Source organism: Notamacropus eugenii, chromosome 5 (assembly GCF_028372415.1).
Source record: "Notamacropus eugenii isolate mMacEug1 chromosome 5, mMacEug1.pri_v2, whole genome shotgun sequence".
Classification (NCBI taxonomy): Eukaryota; Metazoa; Chordata; class Mammalia; order Diprotodontia; family Macropodidae; genus Notamacropus; species Notamacropus eugenii.
The window spans coordinates 84,373,865-84,396,837 of record NC_092876.1 but is presented as its reverse complement, the minus strand read 5'-3'; the positions used below and the strand labels follow the sequence as shown (position 1 = coordinate 84,396,837).

Genomic DNA, 22,973 nt, shown 5'->3' with positions numbered 1-22,973 from the left:
AAACGACATATCTGGGTCAGTTTAATATCAGGTTTCTTATGCTAGGTTCACTGACTCATAAATCATAGAAGCTAAATTATTTTAGCTTCCTTTAAAAATGGAAGGAATAACATGTGCTGGCACATAGTAGGTGCCTAATAAATGTTTGTTGATTGATAGTTGCTATTTTTAAAATTTTTTGACTCTTGAAGCAATAATGTTTCCAGTATCTGGGGAAATACTGTCCAGAATTATTCATTCCCTGAGGGCTCTGATAAGCTGAGATTTTATAGTATTTTAAAATTGTTATCTGTAAATACTCAATATTTCTTTTAAATGAAAAGTAATGCAGTTCTACTATCATTCTAGTAACGCATTTCATTAAATTGTCATTTCAGCACACAAATAGGAATAACAATTGTGATAAAATAGCAATTCATATTTTTCCTCATTATTTTTTAGAGATATTTTAAATCCAAAGGATGTGATCACTGCCCAGTTTGACAATACAAGCTCTAGCAAAGATTTTTGCAGTCAATCATGTCTATCTACATATGAATTAAAAAGAAAACCTATTGTTACCATACATACTAATAGCATTTCAACCAAGTGCAGCATGTGCCAGAAGAATGCAGTTGTAAGTTACGTTTTGAACTTGCTGAAATTCTGTTTAAAGTGGTCAGACATTTGAATGACACTACTTACTGTGGTTTTTCATTCTAAGATTCGGCATGAAGTTAATTACCAAAATGTGGTCCATAAACTTTGTAGTGATGCCTGCTTCTCCAAGTTCCGCTCTGCGAACAACCTCACAATGAACTGCTGTGAGAACTGTGGGGGTTACTGTTACAGTGGCTCAGGCCAGTGCCACCTGCTCCAGATCGAGGGGCAGTCCAAGAAATTCTGCAGCTCAACATGTGTCACTGCATACAAGCAGGTATGTGATCTTGTTTAATCAGGGCACCCAGAGTGACTTATTAAAATAAGATGTGCTAGTATAAGAATAAAATAATTTTTTGTTCATTCCAGGGAAGACTTAAACAGTATTTAAGAAAAACTACAAAATATTTAGAGTGGTAGGTTTTTTAATATATTTATATCATCTTTTAAAAATATAGGTTCACAAAAAATTAGGTGATTATTTGCTATACAAAAGTACATCTTAAGATTTTCATATGTAGTGAAACTCTAAGTCATCTTGAAATACCTTTCAATTTACCAAAATATGATTAGCATAAAGTTTTTTCAGAGATTTTTTCCTGCTGCATAAAGTGAAGTAAAACTTTGTATAATCCTTTAAAAGTATGTTGATGCTTGAAATACACAAAGGGAACTTTTTTTGCATTCTCATGAAAGAAAACTCTACCAGAAAATAGGCCTTGATAATATGAGTCTTTAGAAACTTATAGGAAATGATTGTTGAGGTGATAAGATTAAATTAAATAACTTCTGAAGGTCCTTTCCCTGCCTAAGAACTTATTGACAGATATTATTTCACATTTTGAAGAGGTATGGGGTTAAATTATGGAAGAAAACTTAGATTGATGGCAGTAAGTAATGACTAAGAAATACAAAGAGGGAGAACTTACAAGCTTGTGAAATAGCCATTTAGGAAATTTTCTCTATATCAAACTTGGTTTTGCCTCTTAGCAACTTGCACTCATTGCTTCTGGTTCTGCACTTCATGACCAAGAAGAATAAGTCGGATCACTTTCCCATAGGACAGCCCATCAAATATTTAAAAGACAAGAATTTTGTATGCCCTGTTTGTTCTTCTCCCTACCCCTGCCAATTATTCTCATCTCCAGATAGAACGTAACTATTTTTTCAGCTGACATTTATGGCATTTCTTCATGTCATAAACCTTAAGGTCCTTTACCAGCCTAAATACCTTTCTTGGATGTTCTCTAGCTTAACATGCTTCTTAAAATTTGATTTCCCCAAAGTGAACATAATTTTCCAGATATAATCTGATCTAGGCCCTATGTAATCACATTACTTTTTTTTTTATTATTTCTATACAGTACTTTTAACTCATTGATCTTATAGTCCACTCAAACTCATTAATCTTTTTTAGATAAACTACTATTCAGGGAACCCTTCCTTTTATCTTCATCTTATAAAATTGGTTGTATACCCCACTGTAAAGCATTACCTTTATCCCTATTAAATTCAGCTTTGTATACTTTTTGGATTATGATCCTGTCATCTAATGTCAATCTAATTAGCCATTCCTCCTTATCTGTGTCACTGCAAATTTGATAAGCATGCTGTTTATGTTTATGACTTTATTCAAGTTATTAAGAAATAAATAAGCAGGACAGGGCCAAGTATTAATGCCTAAGAAGAATCTACTGGAAATCTTTCTTTAATTTTTTTTAAAAATATTTTTTGACATTTTATCTTTTTAGTTTATTTTCAGTGTTTTACAGTCACTACCAAATAACTTAGATTTTTTATTCCTCTCCTCTCTGGATGTGGAAGGCACTTTGCCTTAAAAGACCACTGGGAATTTTTTAATTCTTTGCATTGCAATGAAGTTCCAAGTCTACCAGAAAAAACTCTCGCACACTGTGATCGTTACTGTGCACAAAGTTCTCCTGCTTCTGCTCCTTTCACTCAGTATCAGATCATCTAAGTCTTTCCAGGCCTCTCTGAAGTCTTCCTGTTCATCATTATAGCACAATAGTGTTCCATTACATTCATATACCACAATTTATTCAGCCATTCCCCAATTGATGGGCATTCCCTTGAATTCCAGTTTTTGGCCACCACAAAGAGTGCTTCTATGAATATTTTTGTACATGTGGGACCCTTTCCCATTTTTATGATCTTTTGGGGATACAGTCCTAGAAGCAATGTTGCTGGGTCAAAGGGTATGCATATTTTTATAGCCTTTTGGGCATAGTTCCAAATGGTTGGATCAGCTCACAGTTCAACCAACAATGAATTAGTGTTCCAACTCTCCCACATCTTCTCCATACATTTATCATCTTGCTGTTATGTCGCGTTAGCCAATCTGTTAGGTGTGATGTGGTACCTCAGAGTTGTTTTGATTTTCATCTCTCTAATCAGTAGTGATTTAGAGCATTTTTTCATATGACTATAGATATCTTTAATTTCTACTTCTGAAAACTGCCTGTTCAGTTGGGAATGGGAATCTTTCAAATTGACATGCAATCATTAGTGAATACTTTTCAAGTCTATCTATTCAACCAATTCCAAGTCACCTAAGCAGCATCACGTTTCTCTGTTTCCTACAAGAATAACATCAGAAACTTTGCTAGTTTCTTGTAGCAATCTAGGCATACATACTCTAACTATAGCATATCCCTTAACAACAACAGAACTGAGATTCATCAGTGAGAGTGGTAATTGGGATAAGGATCCACAGAGCTCACATATGGGCTCTTCTATATTTCTTGAGGCTATTCTCTTCCATATGACAACCCTTCCAGTATTTCATAACAGATTATCTCCTTCCCTATTAAGTCTTCCAGGCCAAACATGCCAAATTCCTTCACTTTTTCTTTATATGACAGTTTTTTAAGTCCCTTTACCATTCTGATATCTTCTGAATGTGCTCTAGCTTATTTTTGTCCTTAAATTACAGCTCCCAAAACTGAACATCCCTTCTTCTAGTTACTATGCTTCTATTAATGCAGCTTAAATTTGCATGAACTTCTTTGGCTGTCATGCTTTTTTCAGTTGTCATTCTAAAACATTAAATTAAAAAACCCATTAGGTTCATTTAGATTTGCTTTTGAGCAATCAGTAGTACACCTTTGTTAGCAAAATGTATCCCTTTACAGTTAATTTCTTCCTTTGGCAATTCTCTGCTCTGGCCTTTGGGAGGAATACAATTTACATAAAGGTGTTTTCTGTGCCTCAGAAAATAGTTCTAGGGATAAAGGCCTCATTTCTAGAATATATAGAGAACTGACTCAAATGTATAATCATACAAGTCATTCCCCAATTGATAAATGGTCAAAGGATATGAACAGGCAATTTTCAGAGGAAGATATTAAAGATATCTATAATCATATGAAAAAATGCTCTAAATCACTTGATTAGAGAGATGCAAATCAAAACAACTCTGAGGTACTACATCACACCTATAAGATTGGCAAACATGACAGAACAAGAAAATGATAAATGCTGGAGAGGATGTGGGAGAGTTGGAACACTAATTCATTGTTGGTGGAGCTGTGAGCTCATCCAGCCATTCTGGAGAGCGATTTGGAACTATGCTCAAAGGGCTGCAAAAATGTGCATACCCTTTGACCCAGCAATATAGCTACTAGGACTGTATCCCCAAGAGATCATAAAAATGGGAAAGAGTCCCACATGTACAAAAATATTTATGACAGCACTCTTTGTAGTTGCCAAAAACTGGAAGTCAAGGGGATGCCCATCAATTGGGGAATGGCTGAATAAATTATGGTATATGAATGTAATGGAGTACTATTGTGCCATAAGAAATGATGAACAAGAAGACTTCAGAGAGGCCTGGAAGGACTTACATGACCTGATGCTGAGTGAAAGGAGCAGAACCAGGAGAACTTTGTGCACAGCAACTACCACAGTGTGCGAGAGTTTTTTCTAGTAGACTTGGAATTTCGTAATAACACAAGAACTTCTTAAAAAAAAAAAAAAATTCCAATGGTGGTTTTCTAAGGCAAAATGCCTTCCACACTCAGAGAAAGAAATATGGAAGTCATTCGCAGAATGTAGCAGATCATGTTTGTGTGTGTGTGTGTTTGTGTATCATGTTTTGATTTGTTATATGATTTCTTCCATTTATTTTAGTTCTACTACATAGCATGACTATAGTGAAAATGTACTCAATAGGAAAGTATATGTAGAACCTATACAGAATTGTATGCTGTCGTGGGGAGGGAGGGGGGTAGTGGGGGGTAGGTGTGGGGGGGATAAAATCTTCATTTTATGGCAGTGATTGTAAAACATTAAAAAATAATAATAATAAAATAAAATTTAAAAAAAAAGAAAATAGTTCTATTCTAAATGGTCTCTTAGATGTTGTATAGATTAACTAGACTGTATCATATCAGTGAGTGCCATTTCATTTTAGAAATATTCTGTGGGCTCATTTATGCAGTAAAATATGACAGTTCACATTTTCACTGCATTTGTGTCTTTCATCTATACCCATGATATTTCTAAGAAAGCTTATAATACTGCTTCTCCAAACAAGCTTATTCTTACCATCAAGTGTACTCATTGTTGTGAAACCAACCTTGAAGAATGGAAGGTTGCCACAGGATTTTTGTGTGAATTAAAAGCACTTTAAAAAAAATTCTACCAACTAAGGAAGCTTTAAAATGTGTAATAGCACTCAACTATTAATTTCCTGGACACTACCAAGCTATAGTAACAATGAGACGAGAGCCATATGTTCTGATCCATTTCCACGTAGCTTAGTTGGTTGTCTAGGTTGAAGAAAATCTATTGTGACCTGCTGTACGTTTTTTATACTTTGCTTCATTATTGCTAATTTCTTTAAAAATATAATTTAACATTAATTTATTTCCTTAAGTTTGTGTGTTTACTGACATTTGTTAATACCACATAGCATCTGCCAGAAAACCAAAAATGCTGAGTTTTATTCTGGTTAGGTTAATGTGTTTTGAAGACATTTAATAATGCTCTTTTTTTGTATGTCATGCATATATATAATGGAAATTTGAAGTTGATGAATATGATTTTGTTCTCTTAACAGAAATCTGCAAAAATTACTCTCTGTGCTCTTTGCAAATCATTGAGGTCTTCAGCTGAAATGATTGAAAACACCAATAACTTGGGGAAAACAGAACTCTTCTGCTCTGTTAACTGCTTATCTGCTTACAGAGTTAAAATGGTTACTTCTGCAGGTAATATTGGTGCTTTAGAAAATTTACCTTGTAATTTTAGCAAATCTTGTGGTATTGCTTTGTTTCTGTAATTTAGATGCAGATCCAAAATTAGCTACTCTTATGATCAAAGTTTAGTTTCTTTCTAATCTGTTTTGTGTGTGTGCATATTTTAAGGAATATCCTGCCCTCTTCCTAAAGGAATTGAGTTGAGGACATTTCTTAAACATAAAAGTATTTATTTGTATCCAATTTAATTTGGGATTACTCTTTTAGTTGTGTATTTGATAGTGAGGGGAAGGAAAACTTCTAAAGATTGTTCCCTTTAACGTTAATTTACATGTGACTTGATAGATCTTGTTCAGATCCTATGAATAAATTTAGTCTGCAAATTTTATGTTAATGTACAATATTTTATTTACTTTATATATTTTAGTCCCTTTAAATACTTATCTACGTTACTTATTGGTTTTATTCTAACTTCCTAAGGAGTACAAGTCCAGTGTAACAGTTGTAAAACCTCAGCCATCCCTCAGTATCACCTGGCTATGTCTGATGGAAGTATACGCAACTTCTGCAGCTACAGTTGTGTTGTAGCTTTCCAGGTATGGTGTAAGGACTTTTTGCCTCACCTCTTTCCTGCATACTATTTGTTATAGCTCTGGGATTTTATTAGATGCCTTTTAGTGGAGTCAAAACTGGGTGTTAGGAGCTCCGAAATTTTAATCCTAGTTCCATTCATCTTTTATTTTAAAAAATTCTTTCTCTGCCTTTACACATGCTATTTGGAGTCTTTCTGTAAGCTGACTTGCAGTAATTTATGCATATATATGATTTTAGAGGCACAAATCTTTGCTATAAAGAAATTTCCTACTTTTTTCTGATGTTGATCATCTTTTTTATCTACTCATTTATCATTATTATGACTCAATGCTTTATACATTCTCTCATATATTCCATAACCCTCTGAGATAAGCAGGAGAAGGTATTAATTTCACATTTGATAAAATTGAAGCTGAGAAAGTTTGTGACTTGCCCCAAGTCACATACCAAGTAAATGGCAGAGTCTGTACTTAAACCAAAGTTTTTTCTGATTCAAGTCTGATTCTCATCCCACTTTAACATGTAATAAATGAGAGTTATGTCATTTTTGTCTCCTTTCAGAATTTGTTCAACAAGCCAACAGGCATGAACTCTTCAGTAGTACCCCTGTCTCAGGGTCAAGTCATCGTCAGCATTCCTACAGGGACAACGGTGTCAGCAGGGGGAGGAAGCACCTCTGCCGTATCCCCCAGCTCCATCAGTAGCTCCGCTGCAGCTGGTCTCCAGCGGCTTGCTGCACAATCCCAGCAGGTCACTTTTGCCCGTACTGTTGTGAAACTCAAGTGCCAGCACTGTAATAGACTCTTTGCTACAAAACCAGAACTTCTTGATTACAAGGTAAAGCTGCACTTCTTAAAAATAGATTGAATTGAATATAAATCTACTTTGGACTTTTCCTCTTTTGCAGTTGGTCCATTTACTTTAACAATAAAAGATATACAGGATATTTGTCAGATGGAGGAAAAAAAGGATTGTTTTTCATTACAGGGTAAAATGTTTCAATTTTGTGGCAAGACTTGCTGTGATGAATATAAGAAGATAAATAGTGTTATGGCCATGTGTGAATACTGTAAAATTGAGAAAATTATAAAGGAGACTGTGCGATTCTCAGGCATCGATAAGCCGTTCTGCAGTGAAGGTAAAAAAAAAAATCACATTCAGTCAAAGGACATCATGAAAAAACATCTGAAGATATTGTGTTACGGGTTAATTTCCTTGATAATTTTTTTTATTTTATTTTGTCAAGTCAGCAAGCATTTTATTAAGTGCCTGTCATATGCTAGGCATATGACATAAGTTTGTGAGGATGTTTCTGTAGGCTCTCACCCAGTAAATTCGTGGAATTTTAATACTTGCCTTCTCTGTGAGAGGGGAAGGAGAGGTAGGGAGAGAATCTGGAATTCAAAATTTTTTAAAATGTGTTAAAAATTATTTTTTCATGTAATTGAAAAAAATTTAAAGAAAAATAATTAGGAAATAATTAACAAAAGAAAAAATAAAATAAAACATTTTAAAATAGTGGCTTTTCCAATGCTTTGTATTATACATTTGTCACTAAATAGCTTTTCAGATCTATCATTGTACATTGATGTGATTAATATACAGTAAAGTTAACATAGGTATCTTTGGGGAATGCCAGTTTCTTTAGAATTCTTTACACAAAGTTGAATTTGTGCAATGTGAATTTGCATAAAGCAAATTTACGTAAAGTGAGAACTGTTTGTGTGCAGTCACCATCTGATCTGCCCATAGGATGTTTTGATCTTGAAATTAGGATCATCAGTTGAGAAATCAGAAAGGACTTTGTTGTCATCCTTCTCACTCACCTCACATATCCACTCAGTTGCCAAATGGTCCTTTAATTGAAAATTTTAATTTAATTGAAAAATCCTCAAAATGTTATATAGCTATTATAGAGGCAATGTTGCATATTGAATAGGGAGCTGACCTCAAAGCCACTATGACCTGAGTTCAAGTGCTGTCTCTGGTTATGCTGAGTGTGTGACCCTGGGCACACCTGGGCACCCTGACCTGTGTGACTTAACCTCTAAATAATTCTCTTAGAAGTTCAGAGAAGGTACTGACATTGGTTGGAGGAAGTTTCATCACTCTCAGGTTACCTATATCATTGAAATCACAGGTCTGTCTAATCACTATCCCTGTTTCATTTTTTTGTGGCTTTTAATTTATTGTTGAAATGGACTAACCATGTGTTGATAAACATTTAAAATGCAAAATGTACTTTAACTTAGTGATGTCTGAAGTTTGACTTTTTTTCTTACTGTCTTTTTGGGTTTTTAGGTTGCAAATTGCTCTATAAACATGACTTGGCAAAACGCTGGGGAAGTCACTGTAAAATGTGCAGTTACTGTTTACAAACATCTCCCAAATTGGTACAGAATCATTTTGGGGGGAAGATGGAAGAGTTCTGCTGTGAGGAGTGCATGTCCAAGTTTACAGTTTTGTTTTATCAGGTAGATGGTATTTTGTGTTAGTTCGTTTTGAGGTTTGAGCATAGCTTTTTCCCCTGCTTTTTAATTCTTTGTCTAACAGAAAGAAACATTTGATGATTTTAAAAAATTCAATGAAATGAGTTTTCATCTATCAGAAACTGCATTTGTTGTTATGTTTAAAATATTTGAAGTTATTTACTGATCCCAATAGCAGAAAACTATTTTTCTTACTTTTCCTTATCTTGCTATGAAATATATTCACTAATTGTTGTGTAGGAACTCTGAAGTTATAACTTGAGACTGGGGAGCTGATCACATGATTTTCTGTAATCCTTCATCATCTCCTTCAGTTCCATTGCTCCCTGTGCTTTCCTCTTCTTAAGCTTATTCTTCAGTCCCACCAACCTTTAGTATTTCCTAGGCTCTCCCCTCTGCTCTTGCCACACTCTCCTTCTGCCCATTTTTGACCCCTCAGCGATCCAGTTCCATTCTCTTCTGCTTTTGAAATCCTCTTATCATATCACTGTAAGGCAGCCAGGTGGCACAATGGGACATAGAGTGCTAGTCCTGGAGTAAAGAAGATTCATCTACCTGAGTTCAGATCTGCCCCCACACACTTACTAGCTGTGTGGCCCTGGGTGAGTCACTTAATCCTCTTTTCCTCAGTTTTCTGATTTGTCAAATGAACTGAAAAAGGAAATGGCAAACCACTTCATTATCTTTCCCAAGAAAACCCCAAATGGGGTTGAGAAGAGTCAGACATGACTGAAGCGACTAAACTTCAGTCATGTCACTATCCTCTCGTGAAGCAAACTCCTCCCTGTGTCACTCTAATTATCCACCTCCTTCATTTCTGCATATGTACTGTTGAACCTAATTGAAGGAAGTCACATAATTATACTTGACTGGGTTCACTACAAATTTATGTTACCTAATCTCAACTGTGTTCTTATTGAATCAGTTTTTTACTGGTTCAATTTTTATTCCTCCCTGATTGATCCTTTATCTCACAAATGCTTCTCTTTTCTCTTACCTTCCACAGCATCCCACCCTCTCTGGTAGAGACCTTGCCAAGATCAAAGCCATTTGCCATGAAATCCTTTTCCTACCTTCTTTCCCTCCCCCAATTCCTCAAGATCATCCCTCAGGATCTCTAATGAAGAGATGGCCCTTCTCCTTGCCAAGACCAACTCTTTTACATGTAGTCCTTTACATCCCTACAATCAAGCACCTGATCTTGTCTTTCCCTTTCTGTTTTTCCTCAGCTGCCACATATGCCCAGATCTCCTCATCTTTCGGAATCTCTGGGTCCTTGCTTCATAGGTGACTTAGTTATCAATACATATCTCTGGTGCCTTAGTCAGCCAGACTCCTTGAAAAAGCTGCCTGTTCTCTTTATGGCCACCTGTCATTCTCTTCTAAGCCTTCTGCTGTCTGTTTTCTCTTACCCATCACATATAATGGCCTTTTCTCTGTTTCTGTCCTTTTTTCATCTCCCTTTTCCTCCCAGCGTTTGACACCAGGTTCTCACTCTTTCCTCAAGTTATTTGTTCTTTCATGGTTCTCTTCTAACTACTTTTCTCAGTTTTTTGTTACACCATTATCCCTACTGTTCACAACTGTAGTGGATGTCTCACACCCTTAAGATTCTATCCTGAGCCTTTTTTTCTTTATATTCTCTTCATCATCTTGTTATCACACCTGAGTTCGAATATCTGCATGCGTGTGACTCCCTGATGTATCCATTTCTAATCTCCTTTCTGATCTCCAGTACTGACGGTTCTCTCTTTATGTAAGTGGACCATTTTGCAAACCTCTGTGTAAAATATTTTTTATATAGTGTGGTAAGGAGGGAGACAGAGAGGGCACTGGCATGTTATTCAAGGACACATAGGGACTGGGGATAGAGAAACAAGACAGACAGGAAAGAACAGGTGATATGCAGGGTAGGGGACAGACAAGTGGTACCTGAGTGCAGATGGATGGCAGAAAGGAAAGTGGGAGGTCTAGACTTATTGAGCCAGTGAGTGGAGCCTAGGCAAAGGCCTCTTCTATGACAACGGAGATCTCAAGCCAAACCCCTGATCTGCTGGCATTGGCATTTTCTGCTTTCATATCTCTTCTTCTTTCACTTGGAGGTTTTTTGTTTTGTTTTTAGGTATTTTTCTAGTGGGGAATTAGAGCTGAGGGAGGTGGGAGCCTATGGAGTGCAGAGCCAAGTGGCAGGAGCAGAGAGAGAGCTCACAGCGCTGTATAGTAAAGTTAGCATAGGTATCTTTGGGGAATGCCGATTTCTTTCAGAATTCTTTATATAGAGTCGAATTTGTGTAATGTGAATTTACATAAAGCAGATTTACTTAAAGTAAGAATTGTCTATACAGAGTCACCATCTGATCTGCCCATAGGATGTTTAGATCTTGAAATTAGGATCATCGATCTAGAATCAGAGGACCTTACAATTCATCTAGTCCGTCTCAAGCTCACCGAGTCCAAAATGGAATTCGTTATCTTTCCCCCCATACTCACTCTTCTTCCAAATGTCACTGTCCTGCCATTTGCCCAAATTTACAACTTTGGTGTCATCCTTCTCACATACATCCACCATATATTATAGATCTTCTCACCATATACATAGCTATCACGCTTGTTCAGACCCTCATAGTTTCTCTTCTCAGTTGTTGTAATAGTTTCCAACTTGTCTCCTTCCCTCAGGTCTCTCCCTATTCCAGGACATTTTCCACTTAATTACCAGAGTGTTTTTCTCAAGTACAACCCTATTGTCAGATCGCTTTCTCCTCTTCTGTTCCCCTCTCCTACCCTTAGTAATCCTTAGTAGTTCTCTTATTACCTCAAGGATTACAAATAAATTCCTATAATATTTAAAGGTCTTCACAGTATGCCCACATCCTATCTTTACAGTCTTCCATGTCATCTCTGGTTCAGCCATTCTGGACCTCATGGCTGTTCTCATCTAGGTCACTCTCCCACCTGTACCTATGCTGTCCCCTGTGCTGGAAGGTTGTCCCTTCTCACCTTTACCTCTTGGAATCCGTGCCTTCCTGTCAGACTCTTTTCAGGCACCTTCATCAATGAAGCCCTTCCTGTCCTTCAAGCTACCAGTGCTTCCCCTTCCAAAGGCACCTTGTGTCAGCTTTGTATGTGTGTGTTGTGTATCCTGATGTATGTACTGCATGTCTCCTTTTTAAAATGAAGCTCCTTGAGATGTTTCACTTTTGTCTCTGTATCCCTTACACTGAGTGAAGTTCCTGCCATCTAATGGGCAGTTAAGAAATTTGATTTTGAAGATGAACTCTGTTCTAGGCATATAAATGTTCTCTTCTGTATGTAAACAGGCAGTGGTAGAAGGGAGGCTACTAAAAAACAAGTGACATAGTGCAGACCTAACTCTAACTACTCCCTTTTCCTATATTTACCTAACAACCAGTCAACAAGTATTATGCCTGCATACTACTTGGATGCATAAATACAAAAAAAAACCAAAACAATCCCTACTCATAAGTCAGTCAGTGAACATTTATTAAGGGCCTTCCATGTGCCAGGCACTGTGCTAAACACTGGGGTTACAAAAAGAGACCCTTTAGGAGCCCACAATCCAGTGGGGAAACCATTTAACATGTTAAAAACAAAAAAAAACCTGTGCTATCACATTGATGAAGTTTTTGACTATTGTACCCAAATCTTATTTTCTCCATAAGCCCTGTGATTTAGAACTTATTAGTTGAGACCTAACAGAAGCCAGAGTAGTCAGTAATTAGAATGAAGGAGGAAGACTTTTCCAGGCATAGGGAACAGCCAAAGAAAATGCCCAGAGCTAAGAGATGAAGTATCTTGTTCTTGGAACAAGAAGGAAGCCATTGTCACTGGATAGAAGAGAATGTGTCAGGGAATGAGGTGTAAGAAGACTTGAAGGTAGGCGTGGGCTAGGTTATGAAGGGCTTTTGAATGCCAGAGGATTTTGTATTAGATCCTGGAAGGGATAGGGAGCCAGTGGAATTTATTGAGAGGGGAGAAAGAGAATGACCTAGTTTGACTTATGCTTTAGGCATTTGTAGAAGGGGCTAGAAATATTTACCTCTTCTTACCTTGCAATGTAATTTTGCACTTCATCTCTTGTCTCTTGTTTATTTCTTAGATGGCCAAGTGTGATGGTTGTAAGCGACAGGGTAAACTCAGTGAGTCCATGAAATGGCGAGGGGAGGTCAAACATTTTTGTAACCTGCTTTGTATATTGATGTTCTGTAATCAGCACAGTATATGTGACCCACCTACTCTTCAAAATAGTTCAGGTAATTGAATTTGGATATTAGCTCTGTTTCTTATCCAGTTTATTTCACTCATTTGACTTATTCAGTAAAATTAAATAATTACAAGTTGTGTTAAGTGCTTACTTTCATGAGACAACGAGATTTAGTATGTAGTTATATAGATTTCCATATTGAACTGACAGTTACATAAGACAGATTTTTCAAATTTAGGATTAAATCACCAAAATGAATGTACTTAAGTATATTCATCAAGCTGAAAGGACTAGAAAAAGGTATGTATAAAACTATATTGGCATATACATGAATGTATATCCCCCCACTGATCTCCTCAGTTGTCTTTGATAACCAACCCTCAAACTCCAAAATAAGTTATTTTGCATAAGGCAGATTTGTAAAACTTGTAAACTTCTTCAGGCCATAAGATAGGTTAGACTAGAGACAGACTGACAGTTTGCTGTAGGTCACATGACAAACAAGAGAGTATACATTGGCAACCCTACATTTTTCACTGGCCTCTAGAAATCCTTTGGTGGGCCTCAAGTGCCCTGTGGGTTGTATGTTGGGCAGGCCTGACTTAAGGGGAAAAAATTGTCCTATCTAGAACTAAATGTGGTTGGATACTTACGGTGTTTCCAAAAATAATGATTATTAAACTATATCTTTGTGCCAGTTAACATCAGGACTCGATTTTGTTTTGTTTTAAGTTTCCATGATGCCAAGTGCTTCAATTGCACCTCCTTCTCTAAGAAAAGATTCAACTCCAGTTATAGCCAATGTGGTATCTTTGGCAAGTACTCCTGCTGCTCAGCCCACAGTGAACTCTAACAATGTCTTGCAAGGTATGGATTAATTACAAGAAATCTGCCTAGTCTTTTGAGGTTGAAAATTATCAACACAATTATCATAACATAGAATGGCGTATTTGTCCCTATTCAAAGATTTCCTTTTTGTTCACTGACCTGAGAAGCATTTCACTGTTTTGTTTTACTCTAGTGTAAGAACTTAAATTTATATTCTTATTTCTAACAGGTGCTGTTCCTACTGTGACAGCAAAGATCATTGGAGATGTAAGTTTTATTTTTTAATACTTTTACGGTTACTGCTGCTCCTATTTAAATATTTATTTCTACCTAGGTACCATATAGTTGAACATATTCCCAGTACACTTTTTTTCCGTTCTTCAAAATTAACAAAATTTCTATTAAAATAGAAACAGACAAGTAACTAACTAGTTAAGCAGATCTTAGTTGGATTAGATTTGTCTTCCAGGTATGTTGTTCTTTTTTAATACTTCTGATTTTATGCATATTAATTTTGTTTTCGTATTACTGTAAAAAAGCATTTTCCTTTTAAAGTTTAAAAAAGGTTACAGTATATGCTTCCCCCTAGTGGAATTAATACTGCATATCACTAGTTCTTCCTGCTATGGTTAATAAAGTATTTTGAATTAATATGTCAAGCTTAGTCCACAAAAAATTAGGGCATCAGGCAATTGACTCATATATTGACCTATATTCTCTACATTTTTTAGTGCTCTAATTATCTGTAGATTAAACAGACCATATTTCTACTGTATTTGTGATAGGAAAAAAAATCTGCTTTAAGAACACTTCCTTAGAAGTGACTTTTCATGTTGCTTTCTTGTTATCTGGAAATGAAGCCAAGTTTTTTTAAGATTCATAGTATAAGCAAACAACAGTCCTGGAATCTTGTTAATCCCTTCATCTAACTTGTAGGAGTGGTATTTTTCTCATTAAGCTAAACTGATTAGAATTGGGGCATAGTTAATGTACAACAGCCTAGGCTAGCTTCTTTACTATAACCACTCTTATTGGGCAGTTGTATTAATTCAATAATGGCTGTTGTGGCATGGTGTACCTTTTCATTCCAGTAGACTTTCAGCCCCTACAGTAAGTACTGAGGTATTACAATGATAAAGATGATATTTTTCCTTCCTTCAGACAGCTCACCATATCATCATATTGTTCAGATTTTAAAAATTAATTGTAGTTGGTTAAAAATTCGAACAACTTTGAACAGTCATGGTTTCTACATCTGTTTGAATTAGGCAAGTACACAGACAGATGCCCTGAAACTTCCAACTACACAGCCTCCTCGGCTTTTAAAGAACAAAGCATTATTGTGCAAACCCATCACACAGACCAAGGCTACTTCTTGCAAACCACATACGCAAAACAAAGAATGTCAAACAGGTATGTATCCTCGTTCTTATTTTTGGAGGCTTTTTTTCCTTCTATTTTAATTGTAAAAGGAAGCAAAGGTGTTAAAAATTGTTTGAATTTCAAGAATTACATTAATTATTTAATTCTCTATATCAGATAGAGAATTTTACTTATTTTAATGTCATTTTACTTATTTTAACTTATATTTAATGCTATTTGTGTTCAAGTTCTTAATTTGCATAAACAGAGCAAGATAGCTTTTGAATGTGTTCCAATAATGTGTTTAATCATAAGATACACATATTTTCAACTTCTACGTAGAATGGTTAATAAAGACAAATTAGCACGGCAGTCATAAGAATTTTATATCAAGCACCATTTTGGTTTGTATAAGATGGTTTAGTGGTTCGATAAAATCAGTCTAATTTCACAGGAATCTTCTTCTATATTTCCAGTAAATCTAATTGTGTTGGACATTCTCTTAAATATTTGTATATGCATGAATAAAATCATTAGCAACAAAATTTTAAAGCTGGAAAAGACCTTAGAGGTAGCTCCCTTGTGTTATTAATGCCTTATATTTTTATATTCTAATAATTTCCTGCTCACTGTGCTAACAAAAACATTTGACCAAAACCCTAGTAACAAATCTTCTGCATTTGACAGTATTTGTAACATCTTGAATTCATATACACCTTTTCTCACCCCATCCGCAATCTCTGCTGAGAAGGGTTTTACCATCTTCAGGACCAATATTGATTATTGAATTTGATCTGAATTTATTTGCATTTGTGTTGTTTTTCTGTTGTAATCGTTGTGTATTTTGTTTTTCTGGCTCTACTGTCTTTGTCTTGAACCAGTTCATTCAAGTCTCCCCATATTTTTCTGAATGAATTCTTCATTTTTGTCATTCCCTGTGACACAGTACTTTTCCATTACATTTATTTGTCACATTTTGTTCAGTCATTCTCCAGTCAGCAGCTATTGACTTTAGAGTTTATTGCTGCCACAACAAGTGCTGCTTCCAGTATTTTGGTATATGTGGGAACTTTATTTCTATATATAGCCATTGGGATGGCAGGGTTAAGTATATTGAATGACATTTCTTACATAGATCTAAATTGTTTTCTAAAATGGTTTGACCAACTCATAGCTTAATCAGCAGTGTATTTTCATTAGTGATCCTTTTTTGACAAAGCCCACTCTAACATTTGACTGTTTTCATCCTTGCCAATTTGATACATGTGAGGTAAAGGCTTGGAGTTGTTTTAAATTCATTTCTATTATCATTAATGATATAAAACATTTTTTCATATGATGTTAATAGTTTACATTATTTTTAAGAACTGTTTGTTCATAATCTTTGTCCACTTGTCTCTTAAGGAATGACTCTAGGTCTTGTAGAATTGAGATTTCCTATCAATCTTGGACACTAGACTTTTGTCAGAGATAGTTAATATAAAAATTTTTTTCCAATGTTTTTTTGTTACTGTAGCTGCATTATTTTTAATAGATTTCAAGTGATGTTTGTTTTTGTTACCTACATATCATTCCCTCTATTCTTCCCCATTCTCTTACGTTGTTTTAAAAACAAAAGGAATGAAAGGAAAAAAGGGGGGGGGGAAATCAGCAAAACAGATCAATACATCAAAAAGTCTAATGTCATATTCAGTGTTGCCTACTTGTTGACTTCATCCATCTACAGAGTGGTAGGAGAACTTAGTTTCTCATATCTCTTCTTGGGAGTTAAAATTGTTCTTTACAGTTTTGTAACATTCAGTTTTGATTGTTTTATACCTGTAGTTCATTCTGTTTTCATGTAGTTGTAGTCATCATATGTATTGTTTTCCTGGCTTAGATGACTTCCCTCACTTACTTTGCATCAATGCATATAAATCTTTCCATGGTTCTTTTCAACATCTTCATTGTACAGCACAGCCATATTTCATTATACTCATGAACCACAATGTGTGTATCCATTTTACAATCAGTGATCATCTTGTGGCCCAACAATGGAATCTCTGAGCCAAAGGATATTGGCATGTTAGCTTCTTTGTTTACTTAATTCCAGATTGTTCTTCAGAATGGTTATATTGATTGATTTCTCTCCAGGAAATGCTCTAGAGTATTTGTCGTTGCACAGTCTCTCCACCTTGACTATTCATGGTAGATAGACAAGATCCAGAAGCAGCAGTCCAAGATGGTGGCTCAGTGTTGAAAAAGCCCAAGAATATAAACTGTTAACAATGAACCACTTGGAAAAACTGGAAGGCAGCTTGGCTAAAAATAATTCTGGAAGAGTGTGTTATACTATCTGTCACTCTGAGGTTCGATGAATGTACATCCTAGTATAAAAACATTACATCCTAATAGAATTAGAGAATAGGAGAAGATACTTTAATTATTGTTGGGATAGAATTCTTAACAATTCATGGAGTAACAGGGATTGTAAAATAGGTTTTTTTATTACATAAAAGACCTCACACTTTACAGTTGAAGAAGCTGTTTTTAGAATATCCCATTGCTGCTTCAAACTTAACATTGTTTGATTCAAACTACTCTTCCTTTCTCTGAAAATGAAAATTTTCTATTTCTGTAAATGAAGCTTTCACTCTCAGGCACAACCTTTAAATTTCCCTTGATTAACCTTAACCTTTTTATCCAGTTAGCCATCAAGAATTATTGTTTCTTTTTCAAAATATCTCATATTCATTTCTTTCTTGTTCATTCTTCCTGTCATTGTCTACATCTAATCAATGATCACCTTATGCACAGATTATTAGAATGGCTTACTAACAGTGGCTTCTTAGCCTCTGGTCTCTACTTCCTACAGCCCATCTTTTACAGAGCTACTAAGTTAATTTGTTCGTTAAATTTGCAGCTCAGAAGCCTTCTTTGTGTCCCCATATGTTGTTTGGTTTCTCTCTTAGTATGTCCTTTCCACTTTACTAAACCATAGTCATTCTTCAAAGACTAGTCTCTTCCATGAAATTTCTCCCAAATCTTTTAAGGCCACATTGGTCTCTACCTCTTTATCACTTATGTAACATTTGGCATACCTTCTTTCACTAGGGAGTGGGAAGGAGTTTGATTTATTTTGTTGATTCATTGACATTTTTTATTTTGGTGGAAGATGCTTCTAAACAAAGCAATGTAAATCTCCTTTTTAAAAAAAAGGGTGAATTATTTTATTGTTTACAGAAAGGATCATGGATTCATCATAAATCTAGAACTGGGGAGTATCTAATCCAGGTCTCCTATTTTAGAGCTGAGGAAACTGAGGTTAGGTGACATTCCCTAGGTCACACAAGTAGCTAGTAACAAAAAAATATGCCCTTTAACTTGACAGTAAGTATAATACTAACATTTGTCATCATATTTGTCCACATTTTGTTGCATTACCATGTTGACTTATTTACTTTTTTGGAGTTAGGTTATGCTGCCCTTTTGTCTGTACTTTCTTTTTCGTTTCACTTGGTCCAAGTTCTCTCACATTTCTCTGAATGCTTCATATTCATATTTGTTTTATTGTTTTATATACATATACCAAATGTAATAATCCTTTTTATTTTATAGTGTATATAATTCATCTGTTCCTCAGTTTTTAAACATTTTGTTGCTAGCTTTTACCCCCCCAGTGCTTTTTGTGAATATTTTTGTAAATGAGGATCTCTTTTGCAACAAATTGTCTTTATTTAAATATAGTTCAATAGTGCAGTCTATGCATAAAAGAGTTTGAATAATTTAAGAACTTTTCTTGCATTATTCCATTTATTTTCCAGAATAGTTGAACCAATTCCTACCTCTTGCCAGCAGTGAATTAGTGCTCCTGTTTTCTTAGAGCCCTCCAGTAATGAGTTTTCCCATTTTTTAAGCATCCTATACAGCATCTGAGTGGGGGTTGGGGATAATGTAAGACAAGAGCAACCGATCTTTACCTCAACAAACTCATGCATCAGTGCTTCCTCATAATATGAAGTTGACCCTGGGTTCTCAAAAGCTACCAGTGAGTGCAAGTTCTGCCAGCTCCTGTCATGATGGAAGGGCTTTGAATATAGTTCTGGCAACAGCTTGTCCATTTTCTAAAGACTAATCTCCTAACTACAGAGGGGATCGTAACTCATAGACTGTCTGCTTGGTGATAAATTGTTTTGCCATGGTACATACTGGTTGTGGAGCTGAATTGGTGGGTGCTAAGAATCACATTTTACAGGTTGTCTCTAAACATTGGCTCACCTGTTGAATCATTGCCCAGTGACTGATGAGTGGACATACTACTGTAGGAACTGAATCAAATCAGTGCAGTCATTTCTTCTTAAATAGCAGTAGAAGACAAAGGGACATTTCAGAAGTTGTCTCCTGGGTTGTTTTTGGAGAGAGAAATAAAGGAGTTGGCTGAATTGGTTTTATTGTTCAGTGAGAAGCAACAAGAAACATCATTTCATGTGACAACTAGCCATCTCAAGTGTCAGTGTTTGTAATAATTATTTGCAACAAAATCCACCATGAAATCTTTCCATACTAACTTTTGCTGAATAGGCACAGAAATTCTCTATAGTGTTCAATATGATCTTTCGAATTAAATCAAGATATATTTTATGCAGTGACTTGATTGCAGATAGATGATGACAGTGGAAAATACATTGGAAAATGTGGTTTAGGAGTAATGTATGAAGCAGCCCAAAGACTTGTTGACACAAATCTTTTGAGATAAAAGGCATTTAACATGACAAATACCAAATATCACAAAAAATAAAATTGTTATTTTAGTTATCAAAACAAAGTTTGATATTAATGTAAAGCTAGAAGAAAAAGAAGAGAAATGAGAAGAAAAAATAGGATACATTTATACTAGTGATTGGTGCTGAAAATGAGAAACATATGGAATAAAAGATGTTGCCATGAATTATAACAACTTCATGAGAAATTTAATTGATGTTCATCAGTTGTTGTAATGAGTCAGCAAGTATTTATTAAGCACATAGTATGTGCTGGGTACTATTCTAAATACTGGGGATGCAAAGAAAGGCAAAAAATGGTTTTTGCCTTCAAGGAACTAACTCAGGGTCTTATGAGGTGAAACGACGTACACATGATAAAATACAAATAAGATGTATACAAGGTCAACTGAAGAGATCTCAGAGAAAAGACACTCGTATTTTGAAAAAGTTAGGGAAACCAGGAGGTAGAGGTAAGGAAGGAGAGTTCCAGACCTAGGGGTCAGCTAGGGAAAATGCTCAATCAGAAGATGGAATGTCTTGGAAGGAAGCCATTGTTGCTGGATTGCAGAGTACATGGAGGAGACTAAGGTATAAAAAGACAGGAGAGATAGGAAGAGGTCAGGTTTCAAAGGGGTTTAAAAGCTAAAGAGAGAATTTCATATTGGATCCTGGATATAATAGGGAGCTACTAGACTTTTTTGATTGTGGCAGGGTACGTGATTAAGTCCACACTTTTAGGAATAGTAGTTTGATAGCTTAGGGGAAGATAGACTAGAGTAGGAATAGATTTGAAGCAAAGAAACCAACCAGCAAGTCACTGAAAATAGGCTAGGTGGAAGGTGCTAAGGCCCTGCACAAGGGTGGTGGCCATTTCAAAGGAGAGAAGGAAATATATATGGCAGATGTCAGGAAGTTAGAATCAATAGGACTTGTCACCGGATTGGTTTTGAGGGGAAGGGAGTGAGGAATAGCAGAGATGGCACATCTGTTACTAACATGGGTGACTAGGAGGGTGGTGGCATCTTCAAAAGCAATAGGAAAATTAGAAAGAGGGACGGGGGCGGAGATAATGAGTTCAGTTTCAGACATGTTATATCAGACAATTGTTAAGCACGTATTATGTCAGATTCTGAGCTAATAACAAAGAGGCAAAAGATAGTTCCTGCCCTCAAGGAACTTACAGTCTAACGTATAGGACAACATGCAAACAAATATATGCAAATCAAGCTATATACAGGATAAATAGAAAATAATTAACAGAAAAGGCACGAGAATTAAGGGTTGGGAGGAGCTTCTTATAGAAGGTGGGCTTTAAAGGAAGCCAGAGTGACAGGAGCTGCTGAAATCGCCAAGTGAAGTAGCATAAATGAAGAGGACAAGAGGGCCCAGGGCGGAATCCTGAGGGACCCCTACAGGTAGAGGACATGATCTGAAAGAGCACCCAGAGAAAGCAGTTAGGAAAACCAAGAGAGGGTAATGTTCACAAAACATGGAAAAGAAGAGTATTAAGGAGGAGTATTAGTTTTAGAGGCTGCATGGAGGTCAAAGAGAATGAGAATTGAGAAAAGGCCATTGAATTTGGCAACTGAGAGGTTAATAGTAACTTTCAAGAGAGGAGTTTTGGTGGAATCATCTGTCTCTTGGAGGAGACAGGATGGAATGGGATGACTTGAACAAGTACTGAGAACCTCAAAAAAACTTTGGGTTACCAGTTCAACTAGAATTCCTGAAAGACCTGAAGTAGAGGGTTTTTTAAAACTATAAATAAGATGAGCGTGCTAGAGGAAAAAATTAGGAAAGCAGTCAGAACTGTGGAAGAAAGAACTGGGTAAGGACTGGGTAATGGCTTGCCACAGGAGGTATAAAACCTTGCCCCAAGCAACAAAAATTAGAAGGGGCCAAACATAAGCCAATGATTTCATAAGGCAATAACAAATATTAAAGTCAGAGACTGGGGAAAGGAATAGAAAAATATCTAGGATGTTTCATTACAAAAATAACTGATCTGGAAAATGGATCAAGGAGAAAAAAATTTAAGAATCATCAGACCGCCTGAAATCTATGACCAAAGAAAAAGCCTTGACATCATATTTCAAGAAATCTTTTTGTTTATCTATTTTGACCTAACCCCTAGGCTGACCTTCAGTCTTATATCTTCAACTGCCATTCAGACATTTCAAATGAAATATCTAATAGACCTCTTAAACTAAAGATGTCTGAAACATGTTTCTTTTCTTTTTATTATTTTTCTTTATTTCTTTATTATTTTTTCCTTAAACCCTCCCCCTCTCCTACCTGGAGAGGACATCGCCATCCTCCCAGTCCCTCAAGTTCACAACATAGGAATCTTTCTCTTCAAGAAATCTTAAAAGAAAACCACTGAGATCTTTTAGAACCAGAGGAAATAGAATCTATTAGTTATCATCTCAAAGAAACCCTAAATGAATACTCCCAGGAATATTAGAACCAAAATCCAGATCTCCTAGGTCACAAAAAAAAAATACTGCCATCATCCTTGGAGGGGGTCACACTACATAATTTTAGCAGCCACCACAGTGAAGGAAGGAGTAGAATACATATTTCTAATTGGAATACATTATTCCTAAGGCAAAGGATAGACACATAACCAAGAATAACTTGCTCAGCAAAACTGAACATAATCCTACAAGGGAAAAAAAATAGCCTTCTGTGAACTAGAGGATTTCCAAGTATTCCTGATGAAAAGACCAGAGCTGTGTAGGAACTTTGAAGAGAAACATAAAAATAAACAATAGGGACAGAACATGTACAAGATTCTTGTTTTCAAGTATGGAAAGATAATATATGTGTCCCCTCTGAATCCTGTCATCACCAGGTGTCCTAGATTGAGTCTCATTAG

General features: G+C 35.9%; 1 protein-coding gene across 7 annotated transcripts in view; it reads left to right on the top strand.

Moving 5' to 3' along the window:
* LOC140504754 (zinc finger MYM-type protein 4) overlaps window positions 1–22,973 on the top strand; it is a 138,112-nt gene that overhangs the window by 92,394 nt on the left and 22,745 nt on the right. For all 7 annotated transcript variants that reach the window (XM_072610083.1, XM_072610085.1, XM_072610082.1 and 4 more), the window contains 11 exons: window positions 442–616; window positions 704–916; window positions 5,720–5,870; window positions 6,339–6,454; window positions 7,014–7,289; window positions 7,440–7,590; window positions 8,754–8,926; window positions 13,059–13,212; window positions 13,896–14,030; window positions 14,221–14,258; window positions 15,260–15,404. In XM_072610083.1, coding sequence (XP_072466184.1) covers window positions 442–616; window positions 704–916; window positions 5,720–5,870; window positions 6,339–6,454; window positions 7,014–7,289; window positions 7,440–7,590; window positions 8,754–8,926; window positions 13,059–13,212; window positions 13,896–14,030; window positions 14,221–14,258; window positions 15,260–15,404 — 1,727 coding nt within the window. The remainder of the gene's footprint in view (window positions 1–441; window positions 617–703; window positions 917–5,719; window positions 5,871–6,338; window positions 6,455–7,013; window positions 7,290–7,439; window positions 7,591–8,753; window positions 8,927–13,058; window positions 13,213–13,895; window positions 14,031–14,220; window positions 14,259–15,259; window positions 15,405–22,973) is intronic.